The sequence below is a fragment of the Desmodus rotundus genome, chromosome 10, assembly GCF_022682495.2.
Source record: "Desmodus rotundus isolate HL8 chromosome 10, HLdesRot8A.1, whole genome shotgun sequence".
In the NCBI taxonomy this organism is placed as follows: domain Eukaryota; kingdom Metazoa; phylum Chordata; class Mammalia; order Chiroptera; family Phyllostomidae; genus Desmodus; species Desmodus rotundus.
Window position 1 is genome coordinate 111,167,438 of NC_071396.1, and position 21,430 is coordinate 111,188,867.

The following is a 21,430-nucleotide window of genomic DNA, read 5'->3' on the forward strand; positions in this document are numbered from 1 at the left end:
TGAGGTAGCACTGTCCGTGTCCTCACAGACGTCAGGCGTCACTTCTGTGCCTGTGGCGCAAGTGGCCACCCGCTCCCACGGGTGTGTGTAAGCATTGCCCGCAGGGTGTCACTGTCACGGCCAAGGCTGCCTCCGTTCCCAGGCTGACGCGGCCTTCTGCAGGAACAGGACCCAAAGACCCCGAGCAGGAGTGGCGAGGGGGAGTTCAGGGTCCCCGGGAACGGGCGCCCTCGGCCCCACACAGCCGCGCACCCGTGCCTGGGAAGTGTGTGGACACGTCAGCATATGGGTGTTTTTAACGGCACGTTCCTCTTAATGAATGGTTTCCAGGGGCCTTTGACAAGTGTTAGGAGCGTAGTGATTCTGCAACCCGAACGTCACTTCTTGGCTCACGGGGACTTGTTTTCTACTGCACGTGCCCACACACGGCACCTTCCTGGCGCCCTTTCTAGCCGAGCAGTCTTCCCCAGCATCGCGGGGTCTGATGGGAAGGGGCCTGCAAACCGGCTCCTGTTTTAGTTTTGAGGGCCTTTGCCGTGTGGAGGTGGAATATGTGTTTCCTTTAGCTGTGAAAGCGTGGCCGAGGCACCATGATAAGTGAGTCGGTGCTGTAAAAGTAAAACGAATTTTGCCTTCACTCGCATGAGCTATAGAAGGAGGAAGCTTTATTGTCCCTGGGAAAGTGATAAGGCAGAGTAATTGTATATTATGCTGTCCCGGAACATCTGCCTGAAGACTGTGGGAGCGATTCATCTATCACAGCGCCCCGGCATGTTTTGTCTTTCGGCTTTAGCCGCCACACTGCTGGCCTGCGCAGAGGTTTGCTAGGGACGGCGCCGGGGCCGGGGCGCCCATTAATCAGTCCCCTTGTTCAACACTCCAGCTGACATAATTACAACCTGTGCACAGCAGTTACTCACGTCGAGTCCTTGTCACTCGTGGAGCGCAAGTACAGCGCTCCGATCCCGGAGGAGATTGCCTTATCACCGGGAACAAGGGCTCGCAGGAGTGGGAGAGAATAGAAATGGGAAAACGTCTTGCGGGAGTACTATATATTCCTTTAAAATAAGACGTTTGAGAGACGCACCAGGGACAAAGGGAGCATTGTGTGCAGGGACTGGAATGAGCCAGTTATTATTTTTAAATGGATTATGCGAGCAGTTTTGTAAAAACGGACGTAGATTCTTAAATACGTTCAGTGGTTGCTCATCATTAGTGACTCTTGTCTATTAACTTTGTCTTCAAAAGCGATCATATAAGTTTAGAATTATAAAAGGTGTAAATGCTTCTCGATAGGACTTAATTTAACAAAATTAATACAGTGTGCATTTTAAAACTACTACCAAGTAAATATACACCCAGAGAGCTTTGGAAGGAATAACGTAAGAGCCAGGGAATGATCCTTACAAAAGGCTTTGAAAAGTGGGGAACTCCCTGCCTCCTCTGGCCTTGTGCCCAAAATACTTGACTGAGGAGCCGGGAAGTAAGGACCCTGTCCGAAGCTGCACGTCCACCAGCCGATCCTGCCTTGGTGGTTACCAGCCGGTTCGCCTGCACACCACTTGGGAGGACGCAGCCCCTCCTCCGCCACTTAAGGAGTTCCCACAGTGTTATAGCAGCCCCTTCCCCGCCCCTGGTGGACGGGGAGAGCCTGAGCGTGCAGCCTGTGTGCGATCGGGCCTGAGGACTGATGGGCTGCACGTCTGTGCGAGTGTGCAGCGTGCCACTGGCGCATGAAGTCTGGCCTTTCTGTTTTTCTCTTCAGTGTTATTAGCTTGTCCCAAATAAGGTCAGGCTCTGGCCTGGACTCTCAGAAGCATTGTGAAACGTATTTTTGGTTTACTAACACTTACTTCTAGCACCTTAAATCTGCAAAGCTTTCAACTAGAAGAAGCTACCATAAATTCTCATATATCTGTATCTATACACACACGTCACAGATATATAAAACTTGACTTACAAAGCAGCCTTCCTTTGCAGGCGGCTCACTTCAGGCCCAAGCGTGGTGCAGGCACTGCTACGCCCCGCCCCAGGCCGTGGCCGTGCACCCGCCAGCCCCCCTTTGCCGCTGTTGCGAATGCGATTCAGTGGTTGCTTGGGCGGACGGGCGGGCAGGCTGCCGGTTCTCCTCCTTGCTTGCAGAGGCTCCTAGTCCGCATGCCTTTCCCGGTTCCCAGTGTTTCCCTTTGCCGGGCTTAGCTAGTTAACAGAGAGCTAGAGTCCTGTTGTTTTCAAAATGCACGTTTTGATCATGTTTTCTTTACATGATTAAATCTTAAAGATATTCTCTTGAATAATCTGAGTGATCCAAAATACACTAAACAAACATAGACATTTCCTCTGACTTGGAAACCTTTCCATAAAGATAATGCCTGTTCCATGGGGTTAACATCTGCACAGGCGCCTGTGCGTGGTTGAGAGCCGGAAGGACCCAGACACACACTTCGCTCTCCGTGTCGCTCTAAATTTCTAACTTAACATCACAGCTAGGAGGCTCGCCCATGGCAGTGCGCGAGGTCAGCCTTGTTCCAGGTCACGGCTTCTGGTCAGCAAGTGAGCGTGTGCGACGGTGGCCCCCACACCAGGCCGCCTGCAGCAGCACCTGCAGCACCACGCTCCATCCCCTGGGCCTGTCTCCTGCTGGGGTCACAGTGCCGGACAGCAGACAAGGAAAGGCTCTGGCCCCTGGGCTGGGGACCCTTTCAACTCCACCCCTGCCAGGCGTGTGCTCTGGGCTGTGGTGGGCAGTCCCACGACCCAGCTCCCAACTCTGTCACCTCACCCTCCCCTCCCAGGCTGGCCTCCTTGGAGCCAGGAGGGAGACCAGCTCCCCTCCCGGAAGCCCTCTTACATGCTGCCCTCCCAGCAGTGCCGAGTCCCACAGCGTGGGCTGCCACGGAGTGACGGGCCCCTTCTCCACTGGCAGACCTCGAGTTTCGCAAGTTCCCTAGTGGTCACCTGTTCTAAATAACGGCGTAACAATTCTCCTTGTGGATGGTTTCTCGACACTGAACTCCCAAATCGAAGAGCGCGTGTATGTTTTCTTGTGGAAGGCCAGCATCAAGGTCACGCGGAGCCTCCGCTAGCAGACCCCTTATCGCTGATTCACCTCCGTCTCCCTGGGTCTGCCCCTCCGTTACCTTAGGCTCTCGTTGGTGTCGCCTTGGTTACTGGAGTTGTTGGTTACCTTTTAATGCCTAGATTACCATTTGTGGATCTCCAGTTACCACTTTCTTGCTTATATTCTTTATCCGGTTTTTTAGATTTTGTATGTTTTACTAATTATTTGTGGTCTCTATATTGGTCATTTCTTTTTGCACATTGCATATTCGTTGTCCATTTCTTTTCCCTGCCTTTAAGTGTGCGTGTGATGTACTGTGCTACATAGAAGTTTTAACTTTTATGAAGTGTATTTTGCTTTCTGTAGCATTTTGGTTTTGAATTTTATTTAGGAGACCTCCTTCCAACCAAGGTTTTAGAAAATTTTTTTTTGTATTTTCTTCTAGCACTTTTTAAAAAAAATTTTTATTGTTATTCAATTACAGTTGTATGCTTTTTCTCCCCATCCCTCCACCCCACCCCAGCCGAACCCACCTCCCTCCCCCACCTCCACCCTCCCCCTTGATTTTGTCCATGTGTCCTTTATAGTAGTTCCCGTAATCCCCCTTCCCCACTGTCCCCTCCCCACTCCCCCCTGTCTATTGTTAGATTGTTCTTAACTTCAGTGTCTCCGGTTGTATTTTGTTTGCTTTTTTCTTCTGTTGATTATGTTCCAGTTAAAGGTGAGCTCATATGGTATTTGTCCCGCACCGTCTGGCTTATTTCACTTAGCATAACGCTCTCCAGTTCCGTCCATGCTGTCGCAAAGGGTTCTAGCACTTTCATAATGTAGTGTCCTTGTGTTAGTCTGAAAATCCAAATGACGTTTACTTTTGTGTGGTGTAGGACCTCGGGGTCTCCCTTAGTTTCCTCATGGAGCAGGCAGTGGCCCCAGCACCGTCCAGGGGGCTGAAATGACCTCGTGTCCCTTATGTGCGTGGACCTCAGCGCTCTCTCTGCTGGTGGACGTTCACTTTAGTGCGGGGCTGTGGAAATGAACTGCAGTGCCCGAGAAGGGTGCCTGCAACAGAGAGTCCAGGATCAGCTTCAAATCAGTAACATGCTGATGAAAGTGCCGTTTCAAGCCCATGGGGGCGAGACAGGCTGTTAGGAACTAACTGTTGGTGAGCGATCGGGCCAGCAGTCTGGGTCCGCACTCGAGGGCAACTCCGAAATGGACCTGAGGTTTAATGAGACGTGGCGCAGCCGTGCCAGTACTAGACCCGGCTGGGGGGCTTACCTTGTAGCCCCCAAGTATGGAAGCTAGGACAAAAGTTGGACAAAATAAAAGCCGCTTCCCAGAAGATTCTATAAGCAAAGTCAAAAGGAAGAAATGACACTAAGGGAAAAAATGACGGCTTTGTCCTCGACAGAGTCCATCCCCTTCCCATGGAAGAGAATGACTCCCGACCCTGTGGCAGACCATAACCCGATGAGCAGGGAGCAGGCAGGAGATGCACAGGGCACGTCTGCGTGTGAAACGGCACCCATTCGTCAGGGAGAAGTGCAGACTGAAGCTCGCAAAGACTAAAAACCGGAACTCCAGGGAGCTGCTGTTCTTCCCCCACCACGCTGGCAAGACCTGGAGAGTTCGGGGACGTGCGGCCTTGTCCGGGAAGCACAGAGACAGGCCCTCCCAGGCAGTGTTGGAAGCGTGAGTTGCTGCGACCTCTCTGGAGGGAGGTTTGGCAGAACTGTCAGAATTACAGAGGCTCGGGCCCGCTGACGCTCGCGGCACTTCTACTTGGCGTCCTGAGGAGTGGGAGATGTCGTGCACACTTGGTCATCGCAGCCTTGTTCACACTCACAAGTGACCAGAATCAACCTCCATGCCTGTTGGGAGAGGTTCAGTAAAGCAAGCAGGCTGTGCCCCGCCTGTGAAGGGCCGCCCGGCCACGGAACAGGAGGGAAGGAGCGGGGGAGAGGGCGGAGGCGTCGGGACGCTCTGTGCGCTGATGCGGAAGGACCCCCACACCGCGCGGTCAGGCGGTGAAAGCAAGGTGCTGACGTGCTGTGCTAACAGATTTACACACAGAGCGGGGAGAAAAGAATACGCAGCTTATGTTTCACTTGAAAAGGTCGATTTTACTTCTCCGGAAGATTGGTGAAGACTTACAAGTGGTACCTCCCTGGCTCGTGGGGTCGACCCGGGCAGCAGGGCAGTGTGGGGGCTGCGGGGCAGGGACTGACCGTATCCATTGCTGGACTTGGATGTTGGAAACACGTGGATGTATGTTCGTTCAGCAACATCAGTGGCACATTTTTAAAACCACCAACAGAAGGTGCTTCCGAAGAGGAAAATGATAGTCGGGTTGTTTTAAGCTCCTTTTTCCTTAGGTTAAATAACATGTATTTAGTTTATATTCCCTGTGTGTAGGCAGTGTGTGTATGGTCCTGACAAGTGTTTTTATGGAGTCTAGAAGTACTTTTGGTTTTATATTTATTATTTTAAAGTACATTGCCCTTGAACGGAATAAAATACTCCTTTTTACATACTTTTTAAAGAAGCCCTAAAATCAGACAGCTCCCACCTCCAGGGCTTTTGTTAATTTCCCTGCCTGTGGTGGGTAGACAGGCAGACAGGTAGGCAGGTAGAGAGACAGACGGATACAGGTAGATAGATGGCAGGTAGACAGGGGGAGAGGACAGAGAGCGCGTGCTGCCTCAAGGTTTTCAACACGTTATATTCCGAATTCAGTGTGAAGTCCCCTCGTGACTGGGCATGCCTCATGCCCAGACACAGCACACTCGGGCCGCGGTCCCCACCTGGCTGTGCCCTGGCACTCGCCTCCCCACGGGGCAGAGCCCTGCCCTGGCGAGGGCGCCCGCCTCTGCCCTGCTCCTTGCCCCGCACTGTCCTGACCCCTGCTGCTTCATAGTGTGCTTTGAAATCAGAGACAGTGGTGCCCCCAACTGGGTCTTAGTTTGGACTTCTCCAGGCCTGCGCACTTCAGTCCCCGTCACACGGGTCCAGGGCGGCCTCGGCCGGCCGCTGCGTGTCGGTCTGGGCAGCGCTGTGGTCTTGGGAAGACGGGGTCTTCCGGTCGACGTGTGTGGGGCAGAGTCCACGCTCACTGGAGACATGGTCAGTCAGCGCCCCTCCCGATTGCGTGCCCAATGGTCCTGGCTGCCACTGCTGCCCGGGGCTCTGCTGTGGACAGGACCCTGCTCAACCCCTCCCTCGGTCCCCTGCCCCCCGACGTGTTCTCGGTGTGCCCACTTCCACTGGGCCGTTCCAGTCGCCACGCAGAGGTTCAGGCTGAATATCGCTCAGAACTCGTTAGCAGGAAGGGACCAGTCTACGTGTTACTCCCTGGAGTGTGCGATCGTTTTAACCGTGTGTTGCCTGGTATTTTCCAGTACAGGGGCTGATGGCCCCTGCTGTGTCGGTGTTCTGCTGAAAGTACACTGCAGCTGTTCCTTCTCCAGCTTGAACTGGAATAGTGTGTTTTTTGCAGGCCAGAGCAGCTCCCTCTCGTCCCAGTATTTTAGTCGGTTTTCTGTTTCTTGACACCAGGTGTGGGGGATGGATTCTGAGAGCGCACATGCTCTGTTGTCCACGAAACGCACGGGCTGTGTGCGTCCTGCGGCAAACGCCGCCTGTCTTCCTCCTTCGCACGCGTTTTAGTGTTGCCGGTGTGTGTGTGGGGGTAAAACAGTTACAAATGCATGTACACAGAGGTACCAAACTTAAATACACATGCAGTATATGTGTGGGACACGTAAAAATGCACATGTATGTATTTGTAAACATACACCTACGAAATGGTCCTTAATGCCTTTTAAAATACCAAGCTCCACTCCACTTTTCCTGTTTTCGTCTGTGTTTACGTGGAAAGGACCCTCACCTTTCAGTCCCCTCTGCCCCCTCACTCGCTTCCGTGCTAGTCCCCGGACGGTTAGACCTCACGTGCTAGCTCGGTGCTGAGAAATGACGGCGAGTTTCTGTCCAGGGCACACCTTCCTCAGGAACAAAACCCTCTGTTTTCAAAGTCCTCTCCCCTTCTGTCACTGGCAATCTGGACACACGACTGAGGCTGTTCCCCATTAGGTCTGCACCACCCGCGGACTGGGGGCATGCTAGCAATTTTAACTTCCCCACTGGATCCACCTCTATCTTGGGTGGCTCTCCACACCTGGCTCTCCCATGAGGAGATAGTGGCGGAGGCACCTGAGATCGACAGTCCTGAGGGACTGGTCCGCTTCCCCGCACATGGCGAGGCTAGTGCCGGAGGCAGGGTCTGCCTGGTCAGCAGCTTTGGAGCAGTGCTCTCAGCGAGGTGGAGGAGGAGGACCATGGTCCCCTCCGGTCACTGTTACAAAAGTGGCCATGTGTTGCCTCTGCCTTCAGATAGTTTCCTGTCACTTCTGCCAACACGGTGCAGAGCTATTCTTCCAAGGGTGTGTATACATTTAAGAGACCCCACCACTGCACCATTTGCTAGAATGTTCCGTGGAACTCTGTGCCTGGTGCCCTATGCTGAGATGAGGCTTCTGCATACTCGCCTTGCTACCAACGAATCAACAGCCTGTCTCCTGGGTCTCCGGGTCTCTACTGCTCTCTGCTGCCCTTGCATGTGAGTGGGACATCATTACTGTGCCACGTTGGGTGCAGCCGTGTCTCCAGGGCGCCTTGTCTGAGGGCACACGTGCTGTGGAGCCTGGGCGCACAGGCCAGTGCCGCCTGCTGGAGGGGCGAGGGGCTGGCGCGACCGCAAAGTGCCTCTGCAGAGCACTGCCGGACCCGAGGGCCTGGCGGTGGGGTGTCACCACTCACCCCAGAGGCTTTCCTCCAGACACGCCCTGCGAGGGTTTGGTCTTTGGCACGACCTTCAGGAGAAGTGGAAGGACGCAGTGCTCGGTTTTCTTTGACTTGCTCGGTGTAGATTCTGCTCTGTAGATGCTGAGGCAGCCTGACAGTTCCGTTTCTTTTTGGAGAAGCTGCCACCCCACTTGCTTGAATCTGTACGGGGCTCTCTTCCTTCCTCTTCTCGCCGTGGCAAGGATGGTGGAGAAAGCAGCTGTGTGTGTGTCCCACAGGTCCCAACGCGCGGTCTCAGGTGCAGACAGCCATGCGCCTCTCGGGTGGGTCCCTGCCCCCTTGCTGGTCACCTCGGGCCGGACCGTGGGCTGGATCTGCAGCCACCGTGGGAGAGGAGCCCCCACGTGTTCCCAGGGCCACGTGGCAGACAGGCGTGACTTCCAGGCCATTACTCAGAAAAGCCCGCAGCAGTTCAGAAAGCTCACTGCCACTTCACTTGTCTCCCAGGCATGAGCTTGGGGGGCCGAGGGGGGTGACCATTCTATCTTTAAACCACTTTAGAGTCTGACTTGGAGGCAGCCTCCTGACAGAAGTTAAAAGCCAAGGCTTTTTTGTTCCCTGGATGCTACTGATTCTCAGGGCAACAGGGCTGTCCCTGGGCCAGTCCTCAGTGTGCCGGGCGTGTGCTGGGGGCAGAAGACACCCTTCGTTGCCCCCAAGTGGCACCCGAGTCCGTGGGCACTGAAGTGGTAGGGCCTGAACCGCCGGTTCTGCTCAGACGTGAACCGCAAAGGTAGAAGGCCCCCCAGGGGTGAGCCTCAGGCCCAGACCCAGCCTCCCAAGGGCCATGGGGCGCGCAGGCTGTCGCGGCACTCAGCCCGGCCTGCGTGTCAGCCAGCGCCGTTGTCTGTGGCCCCCGCTCCTGACTGGACCTCCATCTCCCTTGTCTCCCCCGGCAGGTCGAACTGCGCCGAGAACATCCGCAAACACATCCTGCACACCGGCAAGCACGAGGGCGTGAAGATGTACAACTGCCCCAAGTGCGGCCACGGCACGAACGCGCCCGCGGAGTTCCGGAACCACCTGAAGGAGCGGCACCCTGATGTGGAGAACCCCGACCTGGCCTACCTGCACGCAGGTGAGGCACTCTGCCCTCGGGGCGCGCGGCTTCAAAGTGCATGAGTGTCATTCCCTTCCATGTCTTCGGGCCCACGACAGGCTCCTGCGCCCGGGCTCACCAGAGAGAGCCTTCTGGGCTTCTCCCCTCAGCTAAGAACAGTCTTTTCAGTGACACTTGGTCAAGGGGGGACGAGACAGAATCGCCATCCCTGATGGCGAAGTCAGTAGCAGCACAGATTGAAAACAGCTGAGCCAAAATTCCCGCTGTGAGGCCTTGAAAAGCTAGTGTCAGCGCAGGTCTCAGCGAGGTGCCCCTGTGCCCGGCTGCCGGGCGTACCGGGGGTCACGGGCCGTGCGGCGGTGCTGCAGGGGCAACAGTGGGGTGTGACGGTCGTGGGAAACCCCACACAAAACGCAGCTCTTTGTTTGCAGACTTGTCTGTGCTCCTGTGATCAGCTTTTTGAAGTGGCGGTAGATCGTTGGCCTTAGCAGACTCTGTTGTGTCCAGGGCGACTCGTGAAGAACAGAAGCGGGCGCTTTGGTGAGGGTGTTGCTGAAGAGGCTCTGAGCTGTGCAGATGGCGCAAAGTGGAAGCACCCTCTGGCCCCCAGCCCCACGGGGTCTGCTTTCACATGAGTGCATGACGTCACGGTCCCAGGACGCCCGCCCCTACGGGAGGGTCTTCTGCTTCCAGGGACGGCCCAGTAAGACCTCGTCTGTGGAGGGCGGCTGTCTGCCTCTCCCGTCCCTGGCTCCAGTGGAACGAGGGACGTGGGCTGTTCCCCTGAGACAGAGTAACGCTACCTTTCCAATGAAGGAGTCACAGAAGGAGGGGCAGGAAGCTAACTGCAGAGCGCAGAACACGTTCCCCTCGATGCCCCGCACGGAAGGGCAGCTGCCCTGCTCCCACAGCTGCCTCCCGGTGAGGCCCAGGGAGCCTCGGGGCGGGTGTGAGGTTTCATTTCTGTAAACACGTTTTAGGAAAAGTGATCCCCTGGCCTTATATGTGTGGGAGGCTCACGCGTGCTTAGCCCTAGTTTTGGGGTGATGTTTCCATGGCTGTGTTAGGAGCGGCAGTCCTCAGTATTTTCGAGTGAAACCCTCAAGGGATGTGTGGGGCGTCGGCTGTTTACTGTCCCCGCTGCATGGCAGAGTAGTGCTCTTCAGTGATTCCTGTTCTTCCGTAGACTTAGTCTGGTTGCGAGAAAACTGGAAAGTCTTTGCCCCGGGCGGTGTATCACCTGATCCCACCTGAGGTGTGCGAAGCAGGTTTCTGCGCGGAGGCCCGGGAGCCCCGCTGCGCTCTCCGTCTCTGCGGTCTGGACTCGGGGTCGGGGGCCACAGCCTGCATCCTGATGGAGGGACGGGCGGGGTCCCGTCATGGCCTTGAACCTCAGGTGAGGTTCACACGTGGTCTGGTCTGGAGCGACCCTGGCAGCTGCCCCCTCTGGTATCTGCATGAGGAGAGTGTTGAGGGTTTGCTCCCCCAAGCTCAGGGATGCCCATGTGCAGTTCTTTGAACAAAAGGCTGAGTGTGAAACTGCCCCGGCGCACAAAGCCCCTCTCACCTGGCCTGGCTGTAGGCGTGCCCAGCATCTAAAAGACCCTTGGCATGAAAATGTTAAACACAGAGCCAGGCAAGAATGTAACTGTATCATTCGGGGTACTTTACTTTGTCTTCAAACTGTGACTTTATGTTTTCTGTTACTCTTTGCATTTGACATGCTCTGTGTTAGCTTCAGGCATGCAGCATACTCATTAGCCCTGTTCCTTACAAAGCACCCGATGTTTCCAGCGCCCACCCACACCCCACACAGTGACCACAGCATTATCAACTGAGTGCCCTGGGCTGCACTTGACCTCCCGGGACTGTTCTGTGACTACTAATTTTAAGTGTAGTGGAGATAATAACTTGGATATGAGCAGATTAAAGAAGGTATTTTCCTGCTGGTTGGAAACCAGTTCTGCAGAAAGAGGGTTTTCTGTGGTGTGCGTCCCTGGTGGGCCTCTGGGCAGGGCCTGCAGGTGTGTGGGTGTGTGGAGTACGCAGACACCGGGCACTGGTCTGTCCCTGCGCACCACTGGCTGAGGCTGGGCACATGTTCCGACCTCTGAGTGCAGGCTCCTTCCCAGCGACCTCAGAGTGTGGTGGCCTTCGGGGAAGTCCCTCCCACACGGTGGCACTCCGCCTTTCTGTAGGCCCGGCCATGGGGCAGGGCAGGTGTTTCACCTCAGCCTCATTCCCTTGCTGGGTGACCTAGAAGCTCTGTTTTTACCCTGTGGGCCCCTGTCTGCTGCCCCTCTGTGAGCCGGGGATGGCGGCATCCATGAGGGGACGCAGCACTGGACAGCTCCCAGGCCCGCACGTGCGCCCGTGGTGGGTCGGACCGCTCAGTGATGTTTGGGAAGCAGGAGAAGGGCCTCGGTACCGTTTTCTAGTCTCTCCTCCAGAGGTCTGAAGGCTGTATGTGAGCTTTAATTTGGGTTGTAGCTTTGTAGCTTAGAAAACAAGACACAAGTGGGTTATTTAACTTTTTCAGTAAAAGCAGATATTTTAGAAAGGGAGTAATCAATTTTCAGGCATTTGGGGATTTTCTAGTAATCCTTTCGTTAATTATTGAAATCGTGATATAAATTGATTTCTAGCGCATGTGCTCTGTGCTTACGTAATATAGTCTGAATTATCTCAGTTCCTGGAAACCGAGAGCCGTGTGGGTGATGGTGTTGTGGGCTGCCGGGCCGTGTCCCTGCCACTGGGGCCACGTGCACGCGCGCTGTGCTGTGCGCCGTCTGTGTTCCTCCTGGCTCTGGATGCCCTCCCTCTCCCCACCACGAGAGGCAAGCGGCACATCCGCTGGGATCTCCAACTTGCCTCCCTGCCTTAATAGTTACGCGACTTGGGCGTTCCGCGCTCCGAAGACAGGCCACAGGGTGCTCTGAGCACACGCCCCTGTGGCGGGGCGCTGTGCTGCCCTAGAAGCGGGAAGTGTCCTGTGCCCACACTTGTCCCCCGTGCCCCCGCCCTGTGCCCGTGTTGGTGCAGCTCCACCAGCTTCTCTGTCACTGCTGTTTGCCTCTGGCTGCTGTGACAGCTTTACTCTTTTCCACAAAACAGTCTCTTACTTTAGTTAACTCACACTCGATATGGTTGTTGATAGATTCATTGCAGTCAAAACCCGAAACCACTCCCGTGCCCACCGAGCGGGATGTGCGAAGGCCCGACCTGCCTGCTGGAGCAGGTCCTTCTGCAGCGGTGAGACGGGCAGCCGCACTGACTGTGCCCACACAGAGGGTGTGTCCCCTGGGGCTGCGCGGAGGTTGAAGCTGCAAGCAGCCTGACAGGCCTTCCTGGCACCGTCCCTGCGTGAGGCGGGCCGCCCTGACGCTTCCTGTCCCCGGCCTCAGGACCAGCTCCTCCACGAGTTGTGCACTGCTCTGTATACACTTTGTTTTTTAAAAAAGGCTTCCTGTACCATGCCCCCAGCCCCGGGTTTCTGAAGAGGCTCATTGGGGTCCCCTGTAGGGTGATATTTGACCATCCCGTGAATCCCCACAAATAGACATCAAATTAAAAGTGGCCAGAAGTCTTTGTCCCTGTAAACTGTTCTTTTTTTAATTTCATGAAATCCATTTCACATCGAAAGTGGTCTTTATTTGATCTTTACAGTTTTAGTGATGCACTTCTGCCATCTCTGTTACCCAGGAATAAGCTCAGTGTTCACTTGAGGAAGAATTCCATACACGTCTGTTTGCAACACAAGGGACCTCCGGTTGGCCCCATGTGGTTCTGTCCCGGATTCTATACACCTGAGCTGAAGGAAGGGCGGGCAAAGATGGAGAAGGTCAAGGGGAGACCAGTGGGAGCGTGCTGGGGCTATGCACGGCACAGCGGAGGGGTTCTTCTCCAGAATTCCAAGCCATAGGCCTCGAGCTGTGCCTCGGCAGCTCAGACACTTGTGTCTGTGCAAGTCAGCTCCCTGCTTGGGGGGTGGGGCCCTTCTCGGAGAGTGCGGCCCTGGGCAGGACCAGGAGGTGGCTGAGGTGTTTCAGGGTTCCTCGGAGCAGCCGGGACTTCAGTGCAGCGAAGGTTGACACCTTTTCTAAAGTGATGATCCAGTTTTGTTTGCTCTCCAGGGGAAATTAGGCATTAAATGATGGCATGGTATGTTCCCCAATTTCTTTTCTTTTTCTGCTGTCACAGTTTTTCTAGTCATTTAAATTAATGTGATTTTCATCAGCTGTTATGTATTAAGACTTAATCATTTTAAAATATACATTAAATTATGACCTGAACAGTGCGATAGCAGATGAAGCTGTCGTACTCTCTTCACAAATTGGGGTTTTCACATTCTCTAAGATGATCAACTTTTTCATTCTTTATCATGTGTTATTTAATGGCATTTAACATCTTCCATAGCATTTTCCTCTTACCCACCGACAAGAATAAGAATGGGAAAGTTTGACTCTTATCTAAACTCCAAATCCCTTTTCTTTCTAATGGTAACTAATGCATCGTGATTTAAACTACACTTAACTGACTCCTTAATTCTGTCCAGGGTCTCACTTCATGCTCAGGTGGGTGGGGGTTTTTTTTCCACCTGCCCGCCCACCTACGTGCCCACCAGCTCACCTGCGCAGTGCAGATGAAGCCTCCGCGGCCTTCTGCATCTCACCGTCCCTGCTGATTTAGCAGCATGTTCAAATGTCCTGGTGTAAAAGATTTCCCCATCGTTAATTAAAAACTTCAGTATTCTGATAGACAGGCCTCAGAGGGGGTGGTCTCTCCTTGACTCCTTGGCCCTTTGTCCCTGTTTTTAACCCCGGGCCTTTCACTCCTTTGCTACTTGGATGCGCTGACACAGGTTGTGACATTTTGAATAATAATTCGTTTTGTGAAAAGGTCCAAAAATCTCAGAAAATCCTGACTGTTTCTCATTGGTTCCCCCTTATAATAAGCCAATTATTACTTCAGCCTAAAAAGGCAAGAAATTTCTTGTGACAGATTGCCTTGGTAAATCCATGCTGACTCACTCCTATTAACTTGTACTTCGGATGTATCATTAAGCTCATCCATAAGTATCATCTCAGATTCATTTCCTAATATAGATGTTAGACTCACACGCTGTGACTTCCAGCCTCTCCCCTCTTTCTTTTCAACCTTCAGACTGGATCCCTTGTTTTCCAGCCTCCTGACCTGCCCCCACTAACAAAGGACTTCCTACAGTAATTAACAATTCAGCAGTTCGGTTCTTTAGCCTCAGGCACCATCTACGGGCTAATTCACAACTTTCCTGACTGCTGCCTTTGTTCCTTTGAAACTCCTGCGGGGGGCTTCGGCGTCTGGGGGGGCTTTGGCATCTGGGAGAGCCTGTGCTCAGGTCAGGTGTGACCACAGCGAGGCTGACGGCTGCTGGGCCACGGGCTTCTCTCTCGTCGTCTTTCTCACTCACACACACCCTGCTGGAGCCCCCGGCTCGGCTCCCCCCCCCCACCTCCCCCGAGTCCCATGCTGTGAGCGGGCGAGGAGCATCCCAGCAGCGGTGGCCATCCGCCCTGTGTCCCTGTCTCGGGTGGTGTCTCTCAGTTCAGCACTGTTCACTGGCCAGTTTGGCAGGCCCTCCACCCGCACACCTCTGTCTTTTACTGAAGAATGTGCTGGAATGGGTTTTCCACAGTCTGATCGTACATTCTTGAGTAGTTCTAAATGTAACCTGCTTGCGAATAACATGTTCTACCTCTCCTCCGTTGTGTCTGGAAATGTCCTTTATCTGCTGGTCACAGCGGAGCAGGGCTAAAGGAGAGTTTGCCCCTCTCTCCGGTCCAGCCTCTGCCCCTGCCACTCTGTCCCCGGCAGCAGGGCCACCCTGGCATGTGTGGTTTCCTGTTTCAGGGGTTAGGGTGGGGTCTGGAGGAGCTCTGGGATTCCACGCCGTCCCCGATTGGCCTTGTGCACCACAAAGAACGAAAGAGAAAGGGCAAGAACAGTGCCTGCTGCCGGGCCATTAGGGCTTCACAATGGGTGTCTCTGGCTTGGGCGGGTGCAGTTCCCAGTGCTGCCGGTGGTCTGAGAACTCGGGTCTGGAAGAGTGAGCTGCCCGAGGAGGCAGGAGGGCGGATGGCTGTGCTGAGGCCCACGGCAGGCCACGCCTGCTTGTCTTCGAGAGATGTCCAGCTGCGTGACCTTGCACAGGCCGCAGCTCCTGAACCAGAGCACCCAGCACCGTGGGCTCACGGAAGCCTTATCACAGAAGCCTCAACAGCTTTGAGACTTCACACCGTCCAGAAACGGGCACCAGGAAGGCACTCGGTGGGATGGGATTTCAAAAGCACCGGGGTAAACATTTTCACAGCTGTGCTTCTGCTGCTAGCTCGGGGCCTGGTGGACAGGCGGACAGGTGGGCCGACGATGAGTCAGTGAAGGGAACAGGGTTCGCAGTGTCCTGACTGTGACTGTTGAGATGTGTGCCTTGGAGCAAGTCACTCGGCCATCCTGTGTCTGCATTCTCAACTGCACAGCAGGTAGCAGCACGCAGCCTTGCTCTTGGGCGGGAGCTTCCAGTGAAAGAACGAAGGGAAGGAGCTGTCCGTACTGTCCGCGTTGAGCTTTTCCCTCGGAGAGCAGCCCCGTGCTTGGTGCAAGTCGGGGGGCGGGAGGGAGGGCCCGGGTGCTTCCGTGTCTGCGCTAAGTAGCATCAAGAGGAACGGCCCTGTACTGGGGACGCGGGTGTGATCGCGGCCACGCGTGCGCTGGCATGGCCGTCTGCGCAGGTGTGCAAGTCCGAGCTCTGCGAGGCCAGTCTGCAACTCCCCACAGTGGGGACTCAGCCCCTAATGTATTTGAAGTACTTCTAGTCTTTGTCTGTTACCTGCTGCATATTTTTAAAACTAACTTTTAAAGAACATAATTCTGAAATAATGTCCTTCCTACTCTATGTTTTAATATTCTGTGAAGTCATACTGGCACTCACAACATTTGAAGTCAGGGCGCCCAATAAAATGCAGCTGCTGTTGGTGACACCTAATGGCACTGGCTGACGGCATCTAGAGTGCACGGGGCTCTAGTCAGTCCTTCGTCTTTGGGGTGTCTTGGGCCCCGAGAGCTCGTAGCCGCAGGCCCTGGCGACCAGATGTGGAGGAGGAATTCTCGAGGATGCTTTCATTTCTATCCTAACCCGGTCCTCTCCTCTTGGACGGCCTCGCTGGGGAGCCAGCCTGAGTGACCTGCAGCCACAGGGAGACTCTCTTCTAGGCTCTCGCCCCACTGCCCGGAGGTCACGCAGGCGCGGCCGCATGTCTGCCAGAGTGGCACTCTGGTCCCGCCTGACAACTGCATTCATCAAACTTTTCAGGGAAAAATGGGTCCTGAAAGTTCCAGTGGGGGCGGTGTGATCGTATCAGGTAATTGATGTGGCTTTTATTTTTATGTAGACCTCTTATCAGCTGTGCAGTTCAATACAATGTATATATTAAAAGATTTACACACCCTCACAGCATATCTTGACCCAGCTAAATGCAGTTTCGCAGGAGGGACCGAGGCGGCTGTGGGCCAGGCCGCTGGCCCACACTGCGGCTCAGGTCGGCGCTGCCTCAAAGCCATTTTGTCAAGAACAGCATTACAAGGTTTTTAAATTTGGGTGTACTGTGTAATTAGCTTTGGAGTTCAATTCAGAAGATGTAAAAAAACCACATTATCCATTGTAATCTCATTGATTTCTATTTTTAGTGAGCAAAATTGCCATTGAGCGAGTTGTCCTTGTTTTACTTTTTTGGAATAATTCAAAGCTTACAGAAAAGGGGCAGAAATAGTACAGGAAGCTCCATCCCTGTTTTCACCCGAGTTCCGCAAACGTAGACCTCCTATAGAACTGGAACGCAGCTGCCACACCAGGGGCGCTGTCCTGCCCCAGGCACTGGCCTCCGCTGTCACTGGTTTCCTGCCCCAGAGTCGGCCCAGGGCTCGGCCTGTCTTCAGTGCTGTGCCCCGTAGTCCTCTCCAGCCCCTGCCAGGTTTCAGTCCGTCCTCGTCTTTCGTGACCCTGAGACTCTTCAAGGACATGGACCAATTACTTTGCAGACTGTCACTTACTTTGCATTAGTCTGATGTTTGCTCGGGATTTCATTCAGGGTTTCTTAGGAACCCCCCAAGACAGCCGTGCAGCACCCCAGGGGCCCGTTTATAGGGGTGGTGGGGCCTGGGTGCTGCAGTGAGGGGACGTCTGTTTTTCTGCACCACAGACGGACTGGCTCCCTCTTAATCACTACGCATCTTGGGGCGGTGGTTTCCGATTGCACACGTCTTCTGTAGCGTCTGCCCCCGACGGGATGTCGTCAGGGCCCTTGCCCGCACAAGACCTTCGGGGCCTCAGGGCAGCTGTCTCTTTCCTCGTCTTCATCAGAACCTTCTCTAAGAAAGAGCTGTCCCTTCTCTCCCGGTCGTTCTCTGGGCTACTAACTCATGTCAGTGTGGACTTTGTCACCTCTGAGGTTCTAGTGCAGGGTCCCTGCTGTCTGTTTTCTTGCTGACACCGCTCCAGCTTCATCACAGCATGCTCTTTCAGGTGGGCTTCTGCCGTCCGACCTGCGCCCGTCCTTCTGGGGACCTTGCTTTGCTTTCTGGCCCTGTGCAGGCTCCAGGACCCGGGTCCTGACACCAGCCTCTTGTGGTGGTGCTGGCCCCTCTCCTGGGGAATGGAACTTAGGGACCGAGACACATGCTCTGTGTGGACTCCGAGACCCTTTGCACCGGGGAGCACACGTGTGCGTGGCAACCCCGCGTCCCCACGAGCGCACGGTGTTTTGTCTGTGCACCTACCTGGCATAAGTTCTCGTAGGCCTGAATGGAAGACCCAGAATCACGAAAGCCATAGAAGAAAGCGTGAACAGATCTCTGTGACTTTCAATGAAGCAGCGGGGTTTTGACACGGCACCCGAAGCACAGACAGTAAAGGAAAAACAGACAAATCGGACTACATGAAAACTAAAACTTTTACACCCCCAAGGTAGCCATTAAGAAGATGAAAGGGAAGCCTATAACATGGAAAATAAACTATAAATCTATCCGGTAAGGGAATTGTATCCAGAATGTATATAAAGAACTCTTGTAACTTAATATCTAGCCAAATAACCTAATTAAAAATGCGCAAAGGGCCTGAATAGCCATTTCTCCAAGACGCCGCCGAGATGTGCAGTGAACAAAGGGAAAGAGGCTCGACACTGTTACTTGTCGGAGACGCACCGAAAACCACGGCGAAGTGCCGTGTCCAGGCGGCTCCCTCGTGGGCAGCCAGGCGCCGGGCGGCTGTAAGCATTCGCAGGTAGGTTTCTGTGGGGAAGTAGCTTCACTTCTCTTGGGGAAGTGCCTGGGCGTGCGCTGCCTGGAGGATACGTTGTGTGTATATTTAACTTCTAAAGAAACTGTCGGACTGTTCGCCAAAGTGTCTGTAATTTTATTTTTATATTTATATTGACTTGCTTAGTAGCTATAGTCTCACTTTTGCAATACAAAAAAATTTGGAGATTGACCATATAACAACAGTGTGAATATATTTATACTGAACTGGTCACTTAAAAATGGTTAAGATGGTAAATTTAATGTTACGTATATTTACCACAGTTAAAATTTTAAATATTACAAATATATATAAAAACTAATTGCCCTTGTCTTTTCTATATTTTATGCACATGTCCTTATCGGAAAATATTAACTAGGTGTCTCCATTGGTGAGGGGTCATTAAGGAAGTGAGTTGATTGGGACGGGAAATGAAAATGGGGAAGTTAATATAGAAATTATACTAATTGGCTTGAGACTCTAAAATTAAATAGACCAAAAAGATGTTATATGATACATGCTAATCAGAATCTGAAATATATAAATCGATTGCGTAAATTTACAGTTAATTTATGCAGAAAAAATATGAAGAAGCAAATATTTTAGCTTACAGACATGCTTACCCTTTCTTATTTTTTCCACTTTTTGAAATTTCCAAGTCAGATTAAAAACACTTAAGTACATTCTTTTAATAGATGAAATCCATCATAGTAAAGTAGTCACTTAAATCATCTAATAGCTTTTATTGCGGCAGAACACAGCGGAGGCCTGGCCTTGATCAAATAGTGCTTCTGGTGGCTGGCCTAGGGCCTTCCTGCAGCGCCCCTCTCAGACAGGCCCGCCCCGTCACGGACCTCACCGCGGGGTGCTGCGGGCCTGTCGGCGTGGTTGGCAGAGCACCGCTCTTCCGTCATCAGGAAAAGCTTCGTTTTAACGCTTGCTTAAAATACAAGCCGCACAGAAGTGATTCCCCGCTTATACAGGAAGAGGCGAGACTCCTTTGCACTTCACGTAGATGAATTACGCACATTGCATATAACACAGGATTTCATTTTCTTCTTCTCGGGAGAGAACTCTGGGAAACTGCCTCTCAGGACTGTCTCTGCGTTCGTTGTCTAGGTCACTGAGTTGGAATGAATCACACTACCAGTTTCTTTCCAGATGCTGGCCACGGACAGATCTAGGAGTCAGGGTTATGTCAATTAATCTCTTTTAGTGATAAATGTCTTAGAGTGATTAAATAAGTTAATATTTGTAAAGTAGTTACAATAGTGCCTGGCATATATTAAGTGCTCTGTAAGTATTTAATTAATAAAATATTGAACTGAAATTACTCTATGTCTTCTGGGATCTTTTTAATTAGGTCAGTAGGTGCTGCTTTTGAGTGACAAGAGTAGATGTCCCAAGGGGTATTTTACATTGACTTAGGTGGCCAGGACTGGTGGTGTGGCTGGCACATCACGTTTATCTGCCCTGTTCTCTCGATTAAAAACAAGACTTTCTAATAAATGGACCTTTGCTTTGAAAGCATTGTTAGTGTAAAATGGCCGACACCTGAAAATGCGTAGGTCAGTGTTCCTGAAATGTTAGCGTGCGGTTTGGTAGTTCTGTGATTGGTCTCACCTGAGGTTGTGGTGGTGTTTTTTTTTTTTGTTTGTTTGTTTTTTTGTTTTTTTTTGTTTTTTTTTAAGGTACCCATTGCAGACCTTTCCCACTTGTGAGGGAGTTAAGTATTGTATTTAACATTCTTTATCTTAGTAACTAAATATTTATTGAATTTGTTGACATTTTTATAGAGCATTCAGTCGACACCAAACCTGTGGAGCTTCTTGGTGTTTTGCAGATGGTCCATCAATAGGATTAGGCTTTGTTAGATTAACCCTGATAGGCAGACAGCCGGCTTCTGCGTAATCAGGGACCAGACAGAAGAGGCGCCGGGCGAAGGCACAAGCACTTGTACTGTGGTTTAATGACTCCTAAGCGTTCTTGCTGGTAAAACGAGTGCTGGAGACAGTGTTTGCTGCAGGGATGAAACGGTGGTGCTGACTCGTGCAACTCAAGTGCAAATGAAGATGACTAATTTCAAGTGCAAAAGGCAAGCAAAGAGTACTTGACTTTGTAAGAGCTGAGTAACAGGAGAGGCGTGAAGAGGGACAGCCGAGCCCTGAGCAGGCAGAGAGGCCCTCGGGTCAGTAGAGAGGGCCATCGGGACAGTCGGATGGAGCTGCAGAGTTCGATGGCAGAAAACAAGCGCCAACTGCCAGAGAGCCGAGAGAAAGACGCAGAGCAGAGGCGGCCCTTAAACAGTGGCTGGGCTCCTCTGCTTTCCCTTCACTCCCTGCTGTTCTGAGGGGCCGTCCTTGTCCATGTTTCTGGACCCTCCCCTGTGGGTCACGAGGAGGAGATTTTGTGACGTGTGCTTTCAGATTATGAATCTCTCACCGAAGAATTAATCGTGTTGTTAGATACGACTCTGGTACGGCACTTCCTGTATTTTTTCATTCCAATTTCTCCAAGAAAATGTGTTAGGCATTGTTATATTTCGTGTTCACTTTGAACATACCGAACTTAAACTTTTTTTACATTTGAAATCCATATTTTATTCATGATGATCAACTTGTGCGTGTCCATCTTCTAGGCCAGGGGTGTCCAACCTTCTGGCATCTCTGAACCACACTGGAAGAAGAAGAGTTGTCTTGGGCCACACATTAAATACACAAACACTAATGAAAACTGATGAGCAAAAAAAAAGGTTTTAAGGCCACATTCATAGTCACCCTGGGCCACATGCGGTCCACAGGCCACGGGCTGAACATCCTTGTTAGGCATTATGACGTCAACATAAATGTTCACCTATTACGTTAATAGGTAGAATCATCTTCACTCAACATCTAAGAAACAACAGCTGGTTATCACTGCAAATCCAACCGAGCGTGCGTGGTCTGAGGCCCTGACTGGGACATGCTCTGTTGTGAGTCCGTGCACTGGGCGGGCGGGCCCCGCCGAGAGAGCCCAGAGCTGCAGCCCCGTGAAGGACAAGGCCGTCTGTTGAGCGCGCCAGGTCCTGGCAGGTTTCCCTCCAGTGTGTGGCTCTCTCCTGACGCTAAGCCAGCCACTCGCA

General features: G+C 52.6%; 1 protein-coding gene across 2 annotated transcripts in view; it reads left to right on the forward strand.

Annotated features, from left to right (window-relative positions):
• The window catches only part of ZNF407 (zinc finger protein 407), a 311,190-nt gene that overhangs the window by 211,196 nt on the left and 78,564 nt on the right, over nt 1-21,430 (forward strand). For both annotated transcript variants that reach the window (XM_024580703.3, XM_053913458.1), the window contains one exon: nt 8,821-8,999. In XM_024580703.3, the coding sequence (XP_024436471.2) occupies nt 8,821-8,999 (179 nt within the window). The remainder of the gene's footprint in view (nt 1-8,820; nt 9,000-21,430) is intronic.